Genomic DNA, 14123 nt, shown 5'->3' on the forward strand with positions numbered 1-14123 from the left:
CGTCACCGTGGGTCAACCCGCTGTACCCCCAAGGTCTGATAGCTGTATAAAAGAGTGCTATCACCTTACTAAAGAGCATCACAAAACACAGACAGACACAGAGACAGAGAGAGAGAGAGAGAGAGACTGCATTCAACGTATCAGTATAGCTTCCAGGAAATCTAGAGCCTCTGCTTCTCAAGTTAAGGTACTTGGGTTCTTCATGCACTATTTTTTTCTCCTGTTCATACTCCCTTGTTTCATTATTTTTGTTCCAACAACTGAGAACGTTTAAAGCTCCCAAATCATTGAAGGTTTCTTAATTTCAGTGTTACAAAGCTCACATGGTATGCATTAACAATAAACCTTCGATCACCTTGTAACCTGAAATGGTCAGGGTTTTCGCCTTCCCCCCACTTACTTTGCAAGGGATGAAGTTCGGTTATAGCTTTTTATTTTTTATTACTCCATGTATTCCTATTAAAGTTTGGTTGCAGTTCTTTTTTTCTAGATCAAAACACCAAGTTCTATAATACTAGGCTGCTAGCTGCTTGTTTGTTTTAGTACCTTCTCCTTCTTCTAGCTAACTTGGGGCAGCTACATATGCTTGAGGAAGAACTCTTGGCTGTGCATATACAATATCTAGTTCAGAAACCCCCAATTTCCATGATATATGGAACATTATGCTATACAAACCCTGAACCGTGTATTTTACTAGAAAATCTAATTTGGCTTGTTTGGTTAGTAGAAGAAACCGAGCAAGCAACTAGTTGCTCGAAATGATCCACTGTGATAAAAAGTTTGAGATGTCATGAAAGTCAGACTCCTGATAAATTTGATGTTTTGCATAGTATTGACTTATAGACCGGTGTATAATTTATATATAGAATTCGATATTTTGAGATGCCATGAAAGTTCTTGCTAGCGAGTATGTATAGAATTCGTTTTGAGAAGTTAATTTTATTGCTAGTGTTGACTCTTGTTTTATTTGTCATGCGAGCAGAAAACTTCCACAAATGGGAGAAAATGAATTATCAAACTCTTCGAATCATATTGAAAAAACATGCAAACATATTTCAATTGAAATTCCAGGGGACTTATTTCCAAAGGACTTGGAGACTACCTTTCGGCCAGAGGAATGTATCTACAAAGCTCCAGCTGCACTTTGCGATTCAAACAGAGCTTGCTACACTCCTCGGGTAATTTCTATAGGTCCTTTTCACCATGGTAATGAAAAACTGATGCCTATGGAAATTCAGAAACAAAGATATCTGAAAGAATTCTGTAAGAGATTGGGAGGGGAAACAAAGGTGCAAGAATCTTTGAAAGTACTTTGGAGCACCATTCAAAGTCTTGAAGATAAAATCAAACGCCGTTATGCAGATAATACCTTTGTTGAATTTTCTGGCAATGATGATAAGTTTGTGAAGATGATTCTGTTCGATGCAGTGTTCATCTTCGAGCTCTTCTTGAAGAATAATGAAGAAGATATGCACAACAACAAACGATATCAAGATGATTTCATCATAGGCAAACCCTGGCTGAGAGCTGCGATTCAACGGGACTTGATATTGCTTGAAAATCAGCTTCCATTCTTCATTCTCAAGAAATTGTATAGCCTTGCCATCGAGGAAACAAAGCTCAATTATCCTTCTTTTCTGGACCTTTCTTGCCACTACTTTGAGAAGTACGGTAAGAACAAAACCAAGCCATATGAAACCAAGCATTATAAGCCGTTGCATTTCACTGATTTGGTAAGACATTTTCTATCCTTCAAGCACCCGCAGCTATTAGAATCACTAGATGGAAAGCAAGTTAAAAATCTTTATAGCGCAACCATGCTGCACCAAGCAGGAATTAAGTTCAAGGCATTGCCGGATGAATGCTTGCTTGACATAAGAGCCTGGAAGGAAACTGAGAATACAGTCAAGAAAGGGGAGTTGCATATGCCACCACTTGAAATCGACAACAGCACCGAGTGTCTCTTCCGAAACCTCATGGCCTTGGAACAGTGTCATTATCCAAGAGAAGAGTTTATCTGCCGTTATGTTAAGCTATTGGATTTTCTTGTGGACGTTAAAAAGGATGTGGATTTGCTCATTGAAAATAAGGTTATTGTTAGCAGGCTTGGTGACAGTAAAGCTGTGGCGGAGCTTATTAACAAACTTTGCCTGGAAATAGTAGAAGTTACTTCCGGTTATGATGCTCTCTCCCAACTGCTGAATGATTACTACGAGAGCTCTTGGAACAAAAACAAGGCATACTTGGTTAGTGTGTATTTCCACAATGTTTGGATTGGCACTGGAACTGTTATTGGATTAATCATCCTAGCCATCACCGTGGCGCGGTTTATCCTATACTTTTTCCGCTAGTATTCTATGTTTTTGCTATGAAGAAAAGTCTCGAACTCGACATCTCTGTAAAAGAAGAAGACATGGATGCTAGTTGAGCTACAAGCTTCTTGTTGGCTTTCCTCTAAATAAATTCGTATCCCTCTATGACTCCCTGTGTCGATCCCACTGTTGTGAATGTGGCCGTGCCTGTAGAATTTTAGTTTCCCTTGAAGTTAATAAATCTTGTCATTCCTGTTGTAAGGTAACAACAACTATTATTGAACTTGAAGGTTTTCATTAGCAAGGATGTCAATGAATTGCGGTTTGCATCATTTGCACATCTTTATCTCCATTGAATAAAACTTGTACGTAAAATGTTTGCCAGTCTTTTTCTTCCTTTTCTTCAAGTTGTGTGGACAAAAACAAAATGGTGCTAACCACGCCTGGCCTGAGAAAGATGACAGAACCGGGTACGATCTGAAGTGGGGCAGCTATACTTTAATGGAGGTGTCTATCAAGGAACCTGATGATGTTAAACTCCTGCCAAGTCAATCACAGCTGTTACTAAGATAAATGCCAGATTGTGTGCTCTCCGGGATCATAGGATCAGTTTGAATTATTGTTATCAATTCTTGATTGTAATTATCCTTCAGTTACAAATATTTGAATTCTGTAATTATCCTTCAGTTACAAACATTTGAATTCTGTAATTACCTAGACTGTATAAATGTTAACACAAATGAATAAGAAAAGTTAAGTTGCATTACATCAAGTTTGCAGTGTTGAGTTTCTATATGGTATCAGAGCCAAAAAATCTCTAACGAGTATCTCTTCCACTATCTTTCCACCTTTCTTCCACTGCTTCCTGCAAATTCTTTCACTGCATCTGCAAATGACAACTTCCACTACACCCTCCACCGATTTAACACTTTCACCCATTATCACCATCAATGCTGCCACAACCATCAATGAAAAACTCACTCCTTCTACCTTTCCTCAGTGGCGTGCTCAATTTGAAGCACTGCTCATTGGCTATGATATTATTGACTTTGTAACAGGTATAAACAAATGCCCTGTTATTGATGCTCAAAACCTCACTGCATCTAAAACCGCGAATTCCCACTGGATTCGCCAAGATAAACTTATCTTACATGCTATTCTCGCCTCCACTTCTACCACTATAACCCCTCTTCTCTCTGCCTACAAAACTTCAAATGAGGCATGGACAGCACTTACCCGGTTGTATGCTGGCAAATCCAGAACGCGTGTGATGCAGCTTAAGGAAACTTTGACCTTGAGCACACGTGGGTCTCGTCCAGTTACCGAATTTCTTCAGAGTATTAAAGTCATTGCTGATGAGCTCGCCGTCATAGATCACCCTGTTTCAGACGATGACCTAACTCTCTACATACTCAATGGATTGGGTATTGAATTTAGAGAAATTGCAGCACCCATTCGTGCTCGGGAAACATCTATGAAGTTTGAAGAACTTCATGATCTTCTTGTTAGCCATGAAAATTATCTTCGGCGGCTGGAGCACCAATCTACAAATTCATTTGTTCCCACTGCCAATTATTCTAATCGCTGGAGCCCTCAGTCTTCTTCAAATTCCAGATCGTCTAAATGGCGACCTTCGGTTCCTTCTGTCACTCCACGTGGGCATAATGGAACTCACCGAAATGGGTATTTTAATTCGGGCCACAGACGGTTTAAACCAAAGTGTCAACTATGTGACCAACTTGGTCATACCGCTAAACAATGCTCCCAAATGTCTGGTACTGATTTTTCCGCAAATTGTGCAGCTTCTTCTCAATCAAAAAATCCAAAGTGGCTAGTTGACTCTGCAGCATCTCACAATATGACCACTGATCTCTCCAATTTGACGATTAACTCTGAATATGATGGTACTGATGAAGTTGTAATTGGGGATGGATCAGGTTTGCCTGTTTCTCATATTGGGTCGTTATCCCTAAAATCGTCCAATCATGTCTTTCAATTGCGTGACACTCTTTGCGTTCCAACCATTCATAAAAATCTTATATCTGTCCATCATTTTACCAAACATAACAATGTTTACATTGAATTTCATCCTACTTATTTTTTGGTGAAGGATCGGATCACGGGGGCGCTCCTACTCAAAGGCGAATGTAAAGATGGGGTGTATCCATTTCCAGATTATCTGCCACCAAGCAAGACAAATCTCATTGCCTATGTTCATGAACGTACAACTTCTGATGGATGGCACAAACGTCTTGGTCATCCATCTCCTAAATTGGTTAATCATCTCATTCATGCTTTTTCATTGCCCACAAATAAAATTGGCAGTTCCTCTTTATGTACTTCATGCTCTCAAAACAAAGCTCATCGTCAATCATTTAATACTCATGGTCTTACCAGCACTACTCCTATTGAACTGATTTACACGGATGTTTAGGGCCCATCCCATGATCTTGGCGTTAATGGATTTAAATATTATGTTATTTTTGTTGACCATTATACTAAATACATTTGGATTTATCCCATGACTCAGAAATCAAATGTTCAAACTATTTTTCCTCAATTTCGCAATCTTGTGGAAAAACGTTTCAACACAAAAATCAAAAGCCTTTATTCTGATAATGGCGGGGAATATATTGGTCTCAAAAATTATCTTTCTGTTCATGGCATTAGTCACTATACTACTACTGCCCCTCACACCCCTCAACAAAATGGTTTGTCTGAAAGACGACATCGTCATCTCGTTGAAACTGGTCTTACCTTGCTCACTGATGCTCACATGCCCCTTGATTATTGGCCCTACGCATTTCAAACTGCTGCCTATCTTATAAATCGCATGCCCACAGCCATCCTGAATAATCAATCTCCATTTGAAAAATTATTCAATCAGCAACCCAATTATCTCAAACTAAAACATTTCGGTTGCCTCTGTTACCCTTTAACCCGTCCGTACAATAGACACAAACTTGAACCGAAAGCCACGTCATGCGTCTTCGTGGGTTACAGCTTATCCCAAAATGCCTATCTGTGTCTTGAACGGTCAACAAACAGAATTTACACTTCACGCCACGTCATTTTTCATGAAAGCACTTTCCCCTTTCATCAGTCCGATCATCACAGCCCGTCTTCGTCTTCTCAATTAATTGAGCAAAGTTCTTCTGTGCCCATCACCTTAACCACACTTCAGTTTGAGTCCCCTCGTCCCAGCACTTCTCTGGATATGGGTACCACCATCTTGCAATCGTCTGAGCGTGGGTCGTCCTCTGCACCGTCTCTTCTCCAGGTAAGTAATTCAAATTCTCCTCTGCTTTCAAATTCCAGTCCTTCCCTTGAATTACCTCATTCAATTGTTCCTGCACAACCTACTGAAAGAATGCATAATATGACTACTAGGTCCATGAATGATATTTATAGACCAAAAAAATCATTTCTTGTTACCAAGCATCCCATTCCATCCTCCTTAGAACCCTTGAATGTTGCTGCTGCTCTTACTGATTCTAGATGGCGTGAGGCTATGTCCTCCGAATTAACTGCATTGATGCGTCATAATACCTGGCAATTGGTGCCTCCTCCTACTGGTTGCAATATTATTGGGTGTAAATGGGTATTTCGGGTGAAGAGGCATGCTAATGGGTCTGTTGATCGGTTTAAAGCTAGACTGGTAGCAAAAGGATTTAATCAGCGACCCGGACTAGATTACAAAGAAACGTTTAGTCCTGTTGTTAAGTCAGTTACCATACGCACTGTCTTGACCATTGCTGTTATGCAGGGCTGGTCTTTGCGCCAATTGGATGTTAATAATGCATTCCTTCATGGTCATCTCACTGAAACAGTTTATATGAAACAGCCCCCTGGCTTCAAAAATTCTGATCATCCTGATTATGTTTGCAGCCTCACCAAGGCTATTTATGGCCTAAAACAGGCCCCTCGTGCCTGGTTTGCTGCCCTTACACAAGCCTTAACAGATTTTGGTTTTCTCAATTCTAAATCAGACTCCTCTCTATTCGTGTTCCATGATGGTTCTACTCTTGCCTATTGCTTAGTATATGTTGATGATCTAATTATCACCGGCAATAACACAGATTTTGTTGCAAGCATTGTTGATCACCTTGGCAGGAAATTTTCCATCAAAGACCTGGGGTCCCTGCATTTCTTTCTGGGTGTCGAGGTTATCCCTACTGCAGCTGGTTTATTTCTGTCTCAACACAAGTATATCCGAGATTTGCTTGCCAAAACTAGTATGGATGGTGCTAGAGATGTTTCCACGCCTCTCTCATCCTCGGTTTCTTTACAGCTTGATGATGGTTCTGCATCTGTTGACTCTACCGAATATTGCAAAGTTATTGGATCTTTGCAATACCTGTCCCTCACTCGACCTGACATCAGCTTTGCTGTCAATAAACTCTCACAGTTTATGCATCATCCTAAGCAGACTCATTGGACAGCAACAAAGAGACTGTTGCGGTATCTGAAGAACACAATATTCCATGGAGTTAACATCAGCAAAGCTTCAAGCAGAACACTAACTTGTTTCTCGGATGCTGATTGGGCTGGGAATCTAGATGACAGAAAATCAACTTCAGCTTATATGCTATTCCTTGGTCAGACACCTATTTCCTGGAGTTCAAAAAAGCAACGTGCTATCGCCCGTTCATCAACTGAAGCTGAGTATAGGGCCTTGGCAACAGCTGCTGCTGAGAGTGTGTGGGTACTCTCTCTACTTCAAGAACTTAAGTTTTCTCTATCACAATCACCTTTGCTCTTATGTGATAATTTAGGGGCAACACACTTAAGTTTCAATCCTGTCCAGCACTCTAGGATGAAACACATACAAATTGATATTCACTTTGTAAGGGATCTGGTTGCAAAAAATATTATTAATGTTCAACATGTACACACCACTGATCAGCTAGCAGATCTGCTCACGAAACCTCTCTCTCGGCAAAGAACAGAATACTTATGTGACAAGATCGGCCTCTCCGATGGTAGCCCGTTCTTGCGGGGGCGTATCAAGGAACCTGATGATGTTAAACTCCTGCCAAGTCAATCACAGCTGTTACTAAGATAAATGCCAGATTGTGTGCTCTCCGGGATCATAGGATCAGTTTGAATTATTGTTATCAATTCTTGATTGTAATTATCCTTCAGTTACAAATATTTGAATTCTGTAATTATCCTTCAGTTACAAACATTTGAATTCTGTAATTACCTAGACTGTATAAATGTTAACACAAATGAATAAGAAAAGTTAAGTTGCATTACATCAAGATTGCAGTGTTGAGTTTCTATAGTGTCAGTTTCGGTGATCAATAAATGAACTCTTATATAAAATATACGACAAATTACAATGCACTTTCACAAGCTCTCGTTCGTTGGCTTCTTGATTGTTTTGTGTTAAAAAGGAAACAGACCTCTATGGGCTACAATACAACACTGAACCTGATGTTCGAGAAACAGTACCGAGTTCAATGGGCTATCTGAGTCGTCATATTTCGAAACATATGATTACGTTACTGCTTACTGAGTTGGATGATCCGAACATCTGTCATCCGTTTCAGTCGAGTTTTTGAATTACAAGAGCTGATAGAGTCAAGATATCAAAACTAAGTCAAGATATTTTACTATCTCTCGTCCCCAATTTTACAGAATATGCATCCCAAAGGCACCGGAGAAAGTTCTTGTTCTTTACCTTCATGTTTCTTTCCCTTGCGTTTTATGACAAGTAGCCAGCTGAAAGTCGGACCACCTCACTTTAAAAAGAGGCCCTACCCACCTGCAATGTCTTTTCCCATCTCGAGTCCTTATCTACTTTGGCCATTCTTTTCATGTGTTGCTGTGAAAAACGAATGCATGATTGCAAAAAAATCTTGTGGGGGTAATTAAGATTACAATGTACAGACAACCTATTCATGGGTCCCGGGGTTCCATGGTTTTCTCTATCTGTATTTATTTGGAAGAAAAATGACAGAACCTCGAAAGCCAAAAATTAGAATTTCATCTACACACGATTGACCGATTGATATTGACTCAAACCAATACGAAGTGATAGGTTTTTATAGATAATTAGCTTATCATGTAGATAATATATATACACAAAGTTAATTTGGTCATTTCATTAAATTTGAAAAGTCAAGTTGTTTTAAGATGTAAATGGTAATTTTTTAGATTATAGCAAGTAACTATAATTAATTGGAATAAAAAATACCTCCAAAAGACAGGGACGTCACACGTTACGTGCCACCTAATCTTACAATTCTCTTTAATTCTTTGAAATGATGGTGCTAATTTTGGTTTTCGAAAACAAATGGATAATCTTGCATAGATAATTATTAGGGTGAATAATATTTTTTTAATAAATATGAATTAACTGAATTAATATTTTGAATTTATTATAAAAAATAATTATTAATTTTTTTAAAATAAATAAAATATTATCATTATTCATATAAAAAAAATATAAAAAGTAGAAACATATTTCCACTCATCATTTGATTTTTAAAGATAAGCCAATAAGTTAAGCTAGCAAATATGAAAAAAAGAAAGAAAGGAAAAGCTAATAAACCCTCTAGGTCTGGGTTTCTAGCATTCTTTTTCCAATGTTACTAGTTTCATTCCTTTTGAGTTTAATATGATACTCTTTTATTATTGTTATTTTTTTTATATTGAAAAAGTTTTTAATTTGATTTTTTTATGATTTTATCCTTCAATATTTAATTAGTCGAGTTTTTAGTTTTTTAATTGAGCTTAATTTTATCTAGATTTTAACAAATTATAAGTTTGAGAGATTAATCTAGGTTTATTTATTTATTTTTGCTATTTTTAACCTCCTTTTCGTTTCATCCCCTAATATTTTTTTTTATCTTTGTTAAATTTATATTTTTTAAAAGAAATTTTATTTTTAAATTAAATTTATTTATTTTATCCTTCGATATTAAACTAGTTAGATGTCGAGTCTTCTTGGATGATGCCAAGTCTAAAATTTAATAAATTATAAGTTTGAGAGATTAATCCAAATTAAAAAGGTCACATGAAGTTTTTTTTTTTTCTTTAAATTTTATATTTGTTTCATCTTTTAACATTTTTGCTTTTTCTTCTTGTTAGTGAAACATTTGGAGAAGTACTGCAACTGTTAGTGCACCTGTCTTGCTCCTCTTCACTCTTGTACAAACAATTTGAGCAGTCCTTTCCTTGCGCTAGTACTCCAAGTGGACCAAGGTAGCCCCAATCCGGTGTCATTTTATTTCTCTCATTGTTGCCTTTTGTTGTATTGTTTGTGTACTTTCCGTTTCCTCTGCAGTTTTTCATTTTACTTGATGGTTCTGATGGATGCTGTCTTCATTATCGAGTTCATCTTGCAGAATTCAACAAATTAATCTCCGTCGTAAAGAGTCCGGACCGTCTGAGAAAAGCAAAAATTATCTTATACAAAAGGACTTGATACCACTCGAAAATCAACTACCTTACTTCATTTCTTCAGCCTATCTATAACTACTCTGAACATCGCTACGTGCCTGCTGGCAAAACCTCATCCAAGGGAAGTAAGACATTTCACTGATTTGGTAAGGTGTTCTATATTGTTGAGAAACAGTATGACAATGATGATGATGATGATGATGATGATGATGATGATGATGAGATCAATAGTGTAAAAGAAAAATCCAACTGCTTTTAGCAGAATATAACACTGCATTGGACCGACAAAAACTACTCGGAAAACAATCCTGTTACTACAGTAGCTTTAAACCGTCTGCTTCGAGCCTATAGAAGCAACTGTATTGAAATAGACACCAATTATGCAGACCATATGGGAAACCATAACCAGATACTGACTGTAGTAATAAAACTAGATAAGCTGCTTTGGACCTAGAAGTGAAATTATTGAACATACAGTCTGTATCAAAGTGAGGATCCGCAAAATATCACCTTCTTCCCATCCATGAATTCTGCAAAATATCTCAATTTCTGCTTCTCCATTGACAGTAATTCCTTACGGCCACAGTGAGCAGGGCCTAGTGAAACTACTCGTGGGGTGTAGGCTTTTGGTTCTATGCTTCGAAGTGAGCGGGGTACCTCGTAGATACAGTGCACGAGACATTTTCCAGGTTTGAACCTTGCTATCCCATCTGCTAGATCTTTTAGAACATTTGAAGCACTTGCCGCTTCAATCTCCTTTCCCGTGTTTGAAGCACTTGCCTTATCAATCCTGTTTTCATTATTTGAACGTGTTGCCATGCCAATATCCTTATTTGAAGCACTTGGGGAATTAATATCGTTTTCCATTTGTCAACAGATTTTTTTCCTGGAGAGACAGCCAATTGAATCACTGGCGATAAAAATATATCTCCAAATCAAGTGTACCATGGTTGCTACAATCTTCCATTCATTTCAATTCACATTTAAAACGATCGATTTATTTTTGTTTTCCAGCCACTCTTAACAAGTTTTAAGACCAGATCAAACAAATCAAAACAACGGTACCATGGAGAAGAGTTCAACTTTTGTATGTCCCTTTCAATCTAACTTCTATTCAGTACCATTTACTTGAATATATACTATTTATTAGAATTGCAGTGTTGATCATCTTTCTAACTTTATTTATACTTCTAGAATCCATTTTCACTTTTTGCACAACATGTCTCACAAAATTAATTTTTTTATGAAAAACACTTAAAAAATTAAAAATGAATATTAAAGCTTAGATGTGCAAGTCAGGCTCAATCTTTATTAATGTGTTTATTATTATAATAGTGATTATTTTTTAAAGTATTTTTTTTAAAAAAATATATATAAAAAATATTTTTTTATTTTTTAAAACTTATTGTTAACTTCAACATACAAAAACAATTTAAAAAACATTAAAATAAATTAATTTTAATAAAAAAAGCCAAAACAGTTTTCTGCCCAGTATAGAACCGTTTTGGAATATTTATTGCTGAAGCAATGCAATTGCCGTTTCCGAAGGAAAGCTGCGTGCTGGGATATTTCTACGTACACAATTCCTTCGGAAGTAGTATGTATGGATATCCTACACAGCTTATCAGCTGTGATCTTACGAGAGAATCTTAATCTTTCGTTATAGTGGAGCAATTAACCTTGCAGGGTAGGGGAGATCAGCCAAGTAATCGAGAACTCATGAGGGTTAAAGCCTAAAAGACGAACTTTATTTATCATTAAGAAGTAAGAACCGCTAAATTAAGGCTTAATTGAAAACTTTAAACAAATATATATGGTGAAACAAAAGATGAACATGAACAGAAAGAAAAAAGAACACTAAAAGTAGCTAGTGCGTCAAGAACCTAAGTGCCTTTACCCGAGGAAAACAATTGTTTTGTTGTAAGCAGCACACAGCCCCTTCCCTGGATATTGCTATACTGATCTGTTGAATGCAGCCTCCCTCTCTCACTCTCTCTGTCTCACTAATATGTATAATATACGAGTAGTATTCTTCTCTCTCTAGTTGTCATTGTTTCTCTCTCGTTTGGAAATTACCGTCTTTTCATTTTTTTTTAGCTTCCATCCATGGCTTTTCATAGTTTTTAATATCATAGTTTTTTTCACGCTTAACTCTACGTAACTTTATAGTTATTTTCAAAAGGGAATGAAGACATTGATCTAAGAAATGCATTTTTTTTTGTTTTAAAATCCAAATCTTTCTAACTCTTACGGATATTGATTTTAACTATTATATGAATAAATAAAAATTAGTTTTTGAAATTACCCCCACAACAACATGCGGGCGGAAAAGCTACTGTAATCTAATCAAGAACGATGACAAGACCATTCTATTATATTACTAACAAAGACCAAGTGAATGACTTCTACATGATAACGGGACGGATTGATAAAGAAAGGCAAAGCTGTCTGTATCCATTGTGGGTTACTCTCTCTCTCTTTCGAACAACAGTGCGTGTGGTGGGGAAGGGACTTTGAATTTTTGTGAACGATGATAATCAAATGTGGTGGTATTTGATTATGATATTATCTGAAAATATTTTTATTTTAAAAAATAAAATTTATTTATATAAAAAATAAAAAAATATATAGATAAATTAGAATAATATTTTCAAAATTAAATATCTATAAAATAACTTTTAAAAAATATTTATTCAAAAAAGGTTAAATGAGCACACAAAAAAAATTATAGATAAAGGATTGAAACGTAAATTAACAAATTATTTTTTAAAAAATACATATTAAAAAAATAATAAATAAAATAAAAATTAACGTGGTTTGATTTAACTTATTAAATTTATATCTAGATGATAAACTCAACTGGATTTAATAAATTTTTTTTTATGAATTTATGTTTAATTTAAATATATATAAAAAAAACAAAAAAGGCCAAAAAACTTGAGCCCGGGAGCCCTACGGAATAGCCCCTTGTAATGAAGAACCTATTGGCACGTGGGTGGGGGCTTCAAGCCAAGACCTTGGACTTATTTTATTTTATTTTTTTAACTTTTTAAAGGGTTGGACATCATTTTTTTTTTTTAAATACGTGAGCAGTAAGTCAAGGGGCAAACAACATTTTATCTACGAGTTTAAATTTCAACTACCATTATATCTATAAATCTAGATTCCAACCACCATTATAATAGCTAAAAAAATCAGGTTAGTATTTTATTTTTCCTCATAAATCTAATTTCTAAGTTTTTTGAATCCAAAACACCTTATCAACATCTTGGAACACTTAAAAACTAATGGTATAAATTATATTATTTTTAAAGATTAAGAATCTATATGTATTCTTTGTAAAAACCCTAGCATGCCATCTATTTTTGATGTATTTTTCATTTCAGCTCCTTTTTTTCAATTCCATAATTTCCATAATTTTCCATCTATTTCACCTCTATATATATCATCTCATCAGCCTCTCGAGAGTCGACTTCTTTCAGATAGAAGAATATTACTACCAGTCAAGATCGAGGGAGCAATGAGCTGGATCCATCTTTGCTTCTTGAAAATGACCCATGTCGAGAAAATACAGAGGAGATGGAGAATTAATTGATGGAGAGCAATGCAATCAGCTTTCAAAAAGAGAGTAGTTTATCTTGCCCTCCCTCCTGAAGCTTCAAATGAAATGGATCTTTAATGTCGTCGTTGTAAGGCCAAACTCGGTAACTATACCGAGACATGGATCAACTTTTTTTTTTTCTTTCTAAAAACAAATTAAAATTTAAAATGTTATTATTTTATTAATAAAAATAGACAATGTTTTAACCAAGCAAAGTTCTTATCTTCTTCGAGTTATTGAGTTAAACCATAAGTCAGCTAGATATTACTTACTAGTTTATCACTTATCTTTTTGCACCAGGTTGGACATAATTTTTTTGGAATATAAAAAAAAAATCTAGATCATCAGAAACTTTTAAGCATTATCATTAAATTTAGTATAATTGTTTAAATTTGAAAATCTTAATTTAACTATTTTTTTAAATATTTAACTAGTGTTTCAAGCTCGCAACATAAATTATGTACTCAATTGACTTTGATTTTTTTTTTATTTAATGATAGAAAACATAAAAATTGATTTATCATTAACTCAATATTTAAAGATAAAATTTAATAAAAATATCAAATTAAATGATGCAATTAAAAAAGGGGCAAAAGATATAAACAAAAGAGCCAAAAAAATCTTGACCCGAATCTTTGATTAATATTTAGCTAACATATGTCAAACCTGTGATTCGAGTTGTGGACTTTATTATGTTGATTTAAAAAAAAAAATTATTATATGATAAAATAAAATCTAATTTACTATTAACCCAATATCAATGATAAAATTTAATAAAAAATTCATACTAAATAATGAAA

The 14123-nt window shown here is 35.5% G+C and overlaps 2 protein-coding genes across 2 annotated transcripts in view; both read left to right on the forward strand.

Moving 5' to 3' along the window:
* LOC118040069 (UPF0481 protein At3g47200) overlaps window positions 1–14123 on the forward strand; it is a 53586-nt gene that overhangs the window by 14551 nt on the left and 24912 nt on the right. The gene's annotated exons all lie outside the window — the stretch shown is intronic.
* Window positions 76–2696, forward strand: LOC140954173 (UPF0481 protein At3g47200-like). Its single transcript, XM_035059485.2, has 2 exons — window positions 76–187; window positions 983–2696. The coding sequence occupies exon 2, from the start codon at window positions 996–998 to the stop codon at window positions 2349–2351; it is 1356 nt and encodes a 451-aa protein (XP_034915376.1). The 5' UTR covers window positions 76–187; window positions 983–995; the 3' UTR covers window positions 2352–2696.

The sequence above is a fragment of the Populus alba genome, chromosome 14, assembly GCF_005239225.2.
Source record: "Populus alba chromosome 14, ASM523922v2, whole genome shotgun sequence".
Taxonomy (NCBI): Eukaryota; Viridiplantae; Streptophyta; class Magnoliopsida; order Malpighiales; family Salicaceae; genus Populus; species Populus alba.